Source organism: Triticum aestivum, chromosome 6B (assembly GCF_018294505.1).
Source record: "Triticum aestivum cultivar Chinese Spring chromosome 6B, IWGSC CS RefSeq v2.1, whole genome shotgun sequence".
NCBI classification, from domain to species: Eukaryota; Viridiplantae; Streptophyta; class Magnoliopsida; order Poales; family Poaceae; genus Triticum; species Triticum aestivum.
Window position 1 is genome coordinate 191304203 of NC_057810.1, and position 6794 is coordinate 191310996.

At 45.1% G+C, this 6794-nt stretch overlaps 1 protein-coding gene across 1 annotated transcript; it reads left to right on the forward strand.

Annotated features, from left to right (window-relative positions):
- Window positions 1–2647: 2647 nt before the first annotated feature.
- LOC123133944 (desmethyl-deoxy-podophyllotoxin synthase-like) lies at window positions 2648–4061 on the forward strand. Its single transcript, XM_044553320.1, has 2 exons — window positions 2648–2974; window positions 3492–4061. The coding sequence occupies exons 1-2, from the start codon at window positions 2648–2650 to the stop codon at window positions 4059–4061; spliced, it is 897 nt and encodes a 298-aa protein (XP_044409255.1).
- The last annotated feature ends 2733 nt before the right edge of the window (window positions 4062–6794 follow it).

The following is a 6794-nucleotide window of genomic DNA, read 5'->3' on the forward strand; positions in this document are numbered from 1 at the left end:
TGACTGAACTATTAAGGAAAGGCACACTGTTTGTGTGGACTCTAGCTGCTGAAACTGCTTTTGTCACTCTCAAGGAAGCCTTGGTACAAGCACCTGTTTTAGCTCTCCCTGATTTGTCCCTGCCATTTGTATTGGAGACTGATGCTTGTGATACTGGTATAGGAGCAGTACTTATGCAAAAAGGGCATCCTCTGGCATTTGTCAACAAAGCTTTGGGTCCAAAGAACAGAGGGCTATCTGTCTATGAAAAGGAATATCTAGCTATTCTCCTAGCAGTGGAACAGTGGAGGCCCTACTTGCAGTTTCAAGAGTTTGTGATTAAAACATATCAGAAAAGCCTGACTCATTTATCTGATCAAAGGTTGCATACGCCTTGGCAGCAGAAAGTGTTCACCAAACTCTTGGGCCTCAATTATAAGATTGTATATAAAAAAAGCACAGATAATTCTGTTGCAGATGCCTTATCCAGAAGACCTCACCCTGCCTCTCAGCTCATGACCATCTCCTCTTCTCAACCCTCTTGGTTGCAAGAAATAGTGGACAACTACCAGCAAGATCCTAAGGCTCAAGAGTTGTTGCAACAGTTGGCTGTGGATCCAACATCCAAACCCTCCTATACCTTGGTTAATGGATTAATCAAATACAAAAACTGCATATGGATTGGCAATGATGTGCAACTGCAAGCTAAGATCTGCAATGCTTTCCATGCTACTCCAGTGGGTGGGCATTCTGGTTTTCCTGTGACTTACAAAAGGATTTAGGCCCTATTCAAGTGGTCTGGCATGAAGGTTCTCATTAAGGAGTTTGTGCAATCTTGTGTCACTTGCTAGAAAGCTAAGCCTGAGAGAATCAATTATCCTAGGTTGTTATCCCCCTTGCCTGTTCCAAACAAAGCCTGGGAAACAGTAACTATGGATTTTATCTCTGGCCTTCCTCCTTCTAATCATTTTGACTACATAATGGTTGTCATTGATAAGTTCACTAAGTATGGCCACTTTATTCCAGTCAAGCACCCTTACAATGCTCCTAAGATTGCTGATCTCTTCTTGGATAACATCTACAAATTACATGGCATGCCCTTGTTTGTTGTGTCAGATAGAGACCCTGTGTTTACTAGTCAGTTTTGCCAAATTCTTACAAAAAGGACCGGAGTAACCTTGAATATGAGCACTGCCTACCACCCAGAAACAGACGGTCAGACTGAGAGAGTGAATCAACAAATTGAATGCTTTCTTCGATGCTTTATCTCTGCTCATCCCAAGAAATGGAGCAAGTGGTTATCTCTTTGTGAATTTTGGTACAATACAAATTGGCACTCTTCCTTGGGAAAATCTCCATTTGCAGTTCTGTATGGCCAAGAACCTAGGTATTTTGGTGTTACATCTCAAGACACTATAGCTCCTCAAGATGTCCAGCATTGGCTTGACTCCAGAGCTGTGGTGCAAGCTTCTGTCAGACAACATTTGTTGCAAACTCAGCAGAGAATGAAGATGCAAGCTGATAAGAAAAAACTGATCGAGTGTTCGCTGCTGGTGATATGGTCTTTTTGAAACTTCAACCTTATGTGCAACAATCTATGGCTTCCAAAACTAACCAGAAGTTATCTTTTCGATACTTTGGACCATTTCAACTGCTGGAGCGCATTGGTGAAGTGGCATATCGCCTTGATCTTCCTGAAGACAGCAAGGTACACCCCGTGTTCCATGTTTCGCAGCTGAAATAGTTCATTTCCCCCAAGTACACGGTTCAGCAAGTACTTCCTACACCTGATCATGCTCTGCGAGTCCACGTGTGAGTATTGCAACAACGTATGTGGCGCAAGAACAATCAATCTATCGCCCAGGTCCTGGTGGAATGGAGTGGTGAACCTCAAACAACGCCAACTTGGGAAGACAAGGATGCTCTACACCAGCTATTTCCGCATGCATCGGCTTGGGGACAAGCCGAATTTCAAGAACGGGGGGATGTCAGCAGCCCGATCATCGACACCGAAGATGAAGCTGTTCAAGAAGATGCGCGGGAAGGGAGTAACTCGAGTACTGGGCTGGCAGGCCGGCCCATCCGCAGCAGAAGGGTTCCCCAGTGGCTTGCAAGCCCAAACTGGGCCCGCTAAGCGGGTGTAACGGTAGTGAGTGTTTAAATACTGCCGACCATCATCAGTAGAGGGCAGGAAGGAACGGGAGGCTTCGGCCTGGCAGAGGCGTTGCGTGTGTGATTGTAATTCGAACTGCTATGTGGGAGGTTGGGAGGACAACCAATCCAATTCAAACCTAGATCTCGTTCATGGAGGTAGTAGATTCCTCACATCATGTACCTCAAGCCCGGGGAGGTGCCAGTCGTGGTGGCCACGTCCCCAGAGGCCGCCCGCGAGATCATGCGGACGCGCGACGTCTCTTTGCCACGCGGCCGTGGAGCCCCACCATGAAGATCATGAACTCCGAAGGGGAAGGGCTGGTATTCGCACACTACGGCACCCAGTGGCGGCAGCTCCACGACTACATCTTGGAGCTTCTTCGCGCCCGCCACGTGTAGTCATTCAGCCACATCAGGGAGGACGAGGTCGGCCGCCTCGTGACCGCCGTTGCGGGAGCCCGTGAACGTGAGCGAGCGGATCATTGTGCTCATCACTGACTCGGCGGTGCGCACCATGATCGAGGACAAGTTCAAGAGGCGGGAGGAGTTCTTGCAGATGCTCGAGGAAGGGGTCAATCTCGCCACCGGGTTCAACCCTGGCGACTTGTACCTGTCGTCATGGCTCGCCAACTTCATCAGCGGCATGGCATGGCTGGCGGAGGAGAACCACCGCAAGAGCTACGAGCTCATGGAGTACGCGATCAAGCAACACGAGGAGCAGAGGGCCACCGCCTCAGCGAACGGCGACGAGGAGGAAGGAGAGGACCTGGTGGGCGTGCTCTTGAGGATCCACAAGGAAGGTGGCCTTGACGTGCCTCTTACAATGGGAGTGGTCAAAGGAGTCATAACTATAAGTGCACCAGCTCCTTAATTTGTTCCATAATACTTTGTCCTCTACTATCTGGTATACCCCCTCTGTAAACGAATATAAGAGCTCTTAGATCACTACTTAGGTAGTTATCTAAACGCTCTTATATTAGTTTATAGAGGGGGTACTTACTTAAAACATGTTGTATTAAACAAAACAAATAATGCATTTTAAAAGTACATTTCATGATAGATTTGGTATTATGGATGTGCGGTTGTCAATGTTGAAATTGTTTCTAAATTTGAATTAAACAAAAAAGTTCGAACAAAAAGGTTACACATTTTGAAACAAGAGAGTAGTTAGCAATACATGAGGTATCTTAATTTGTTTCTGATTCTTCGGTTCACTCTGAATTCATGAAATGGCATATGTTATATTCGCTATTATTCTAGGATTTGCTACTTGATGTCTCACTTTTTTATGGGCTGACAAATCCTAGAATGCCAAGAAGAACTTGCCATTCTAAATTGTGTAAATCGACATTTTGCAGGATTTATTTGGCGCTGGGAGCGAGACATCGGCTACCACTCTTCAATGGGCCATGTCAGAGCCCATGAGGAACCCAAATGTGATGCAGAAAGCACAAGCTGAAGTACGTGACAACCTCCAAGAGAAACCTAAAGTGACCGAGGATGACTTGACCAATCTCAAGTACCTCATACTCATCATCAAGGAGACAATGAGGTTGCATCCAGCCGCACCATTGCTTCTCCCAAGGGAGGCCAGGGAGCCTTGCAAAATCCTCGGGTACAATGTGCCCAAAGGTACCACGATGTTGGTGAATGCGTGGGCGATTGGAAGAGACCCGAAGCATTGGGAAGACCTTGAGGAGTTCAAACCAGAGAGGCTCGAGTATGGCACGATGGACTTCAAAGGCAAAAACTTTGAATACATAACGTTTGGGGCGGGTCGGCGGATGTGCCCTGGAATGTTGTTTGCTCGAGCCAGCATGGAGATCGTGCTTTCCGCACTGCTCTATCACTTCGATTGGGAACTCCCGAGTGGGGTGAAGCCTGATGGGTTGGACATGACAGAGAAGATGGGCGTCACTGTCCGATGAAAGAACGATCTGCATCTACATCCCATGGTCCGTGTGCCTCCGATTTGATTTTTACTTGCATTAATATGCGAAGATGAAATCTCATCTATTATGCCTTCTATATATGTGCCTTTATCGAATGTGGAGGCGTGTGAATAAGTATTGTTAAGTACTACATCACTACCAATTAAGAGTCAGGTTATGTGGCATGAGTGTGTGTGATTCCTATATTCATGTCTACTAGGAAGGCCCATCACACTACAAAAGTCCGAGTAAATAATTCACTTACAAAGCATATACATCATTTCATCATAAAATTAGACGCTCAGGATATCTTGTAGACTTGTACCATTGACCACTCCATGCCATATTTATATCATATTAAATGTACCTAATTAGGGGGTAGGACCGATCGGATGTTCGACTTTGTTTGAGGGGAAGTGAAGAGGGAAGGCAGTTTAATGGCGTCCGCAGAGATTTGTGAGGATGAGGGTCCTCCGGTTACATCTTTTGATTCAACATGATTGGGAGGACCATGATCTAGAGTTGTAAAAGGGGATGTGCATGCTGAAGGCCGTCATGGTGTAGGATCGAAAGTATGTCTAGAGGGAGGGGGGGTGATTAGACTACTTGACCAAATAAAAACCTAACCTTTTCCCAATTTTAATTCTTGGCATATTTTAGCAACTTAGCACAAGTCAAGCAATCATAATACAATTCAAGCAAGAATGCAAAGAGTATATGAGCAGCGGAAAGTAAAGCATGCAACTTGCAAGAAAGTAAATGGGAGGAGTTTGGAGGGAGCAAACACAATGTTGACACAGAGATTTTTGGTGTGGTTCCGATAGGTGGTGCTATCGTACATCCACGTTTATGGAGACTTCAACCCACAAAGGGAAACAGCTGCGAGAGTCCACGGAGGGCTCCACCCACGAAGGGTTCACAAAGAAGCAACCTTGTCTATCCAACCATGGCCATCGCCCACGAAGGACTTGCCTCACTTGGGTAGATCTTTACCAACTAGGCGATCTCCTTGCCCTTACAAACTCCTTGGTTCAACTCCACAATCTTGACAGAGGCTCCCAAGTGACACCTAACCAATCTAGGAGACACCACTCTCCAAAAGGTAATAGATGGTGTGTTGATGATGAAATCCTTTCTCTTGTGCTTCAAATGATAGTCTCCCCAACATTCAACTCTCTCTCACATATTTGGCTATGGTGGAAAGATGATTTGAGTGGAAAGCAACTTGGGGAAGGCTAGAGATCAAGATTCTTGTGGTTGGAATGGAATGTCTTGGTCTCAACACATGAGTAGGTGGTTCTCTCTCAGAAAATGAAGGGTGGAAGTGTAGGCACATTCTGATAGCTCTCTCCATGAATGAAGAATGGGTGGAGGGGTATATATAGCCTCCACACAAAATCTACCCGTTACACACAAATTCCCAAACTCGGTGAGACCGAATGGTAAAACTCGGTCAGACCGATTTAGGTCAAAATATGAACGTTAGGATTTTCGATGGGACTGATACGATCAACTCGGTGGGACCGATGCGCTAGGGTCAGGGCATAATGTAATCTCGGTGTGACCAATCACATGAACTCAGTGGGACCGATTTCAATAACACGCACATAGGGAGTTGGTCAGGCAAACTCGGTGGGACCGATTCACTCATTTCGGTGGGACTGAAATGTTACGAAAAGGAAACATGGAGTTTGCGTTGCGAACTTGGTGGGACAAATTCTCTCATTTCGGTGGGACCAAAACCTTACGAAAAGGAAATAGGGAGTTTGCAATCCCATCTCGGTGAGACCAAGATCCCTATCGGTGAAACCAAAGTGACTAGGGTTTGTGGCAGTGGATATGTCAAATGAACTCGATGGCGCCGGATACATCAAATCAATGGGGCCGAGTTTGACTTTTAGGTTTAGGACATATGTGGAAATGAGATAGTGGTTGAGGGTTTTGGAGCATATCACTAAGCATTTTGAGCACGCAAGTCATAAAGCAACACCTCATCCCCTTTTAATAGTATTGGTTTTCCTACGGACTCAATGGGATCTTGGGTCACTAAAAAGAAAATGTAGAGTCTTGAGCTTGTTGCCAATATGTGTCCTTAGCATTTTGAGGGGTCCACATCTTTAGTCCATGCCATGCCAATATTGAACTTCCTGAAATGATCATCTTGAAAGAGCATTAGTTCAATGAGCTATATGTTGTTAAGAATTACCAAAACCACCCAGATATTAGTTGCACTTTCAATCTCCCCCTTTTTGGTAATTGATGACAACATATAGATCAAAGCTTCGACAAATGATAACAAGAATGAAAAACATCGTCGCTTTGAGAAGTATGTGATAAGCAAGAGCTCCCCCTAAATTTGTGCATTATTTAAGATTTGCTTTTGAATGGAAATGCACAACCAATTAGGATCATGGGTTACTCTTCCATGTCACATACATCTTGGTGGAGCGCTCAAAATGATAACAATAGGAACAAGCACTCATCACCAAGGCAAAGTGAATGATCATACATAAAAGATAAAGAATATCATCATCCAAGCATAAGCATTAAGCATGATATGATTAAACACATGACCATATAGAGTATCTCACACACATAGACATAAAGTATCAACCAAGCAAACAAGCAAATAAGTAGCAAAAAGAAGCAAAGCTCTCTCTCCCTCGAAGCCTATGATCTATACACTTTCTACCCCTTTGGCAACAAGTTACTGTAGGACCTTGAGAAGAG

What these genes read in the sequence shown, in the direction of transcription:
- LOC123133944 (XM_044553320.1), top strand. Translation starts at nt 2,648, where the DNA reads ATGATCGAGGACAAGTTCAAGAGGCGGGAGGAGTTCTTGCAGATGCTC. An exon ending in CAATGGGAGTGGTCAAAGGA is followed by an intron (nt 2,975 to 3,491) that starts GTCATAACTATA and finishes GACATTTTGCAG; the next exon opens with GATTTATTTGGCGCTGGGAG.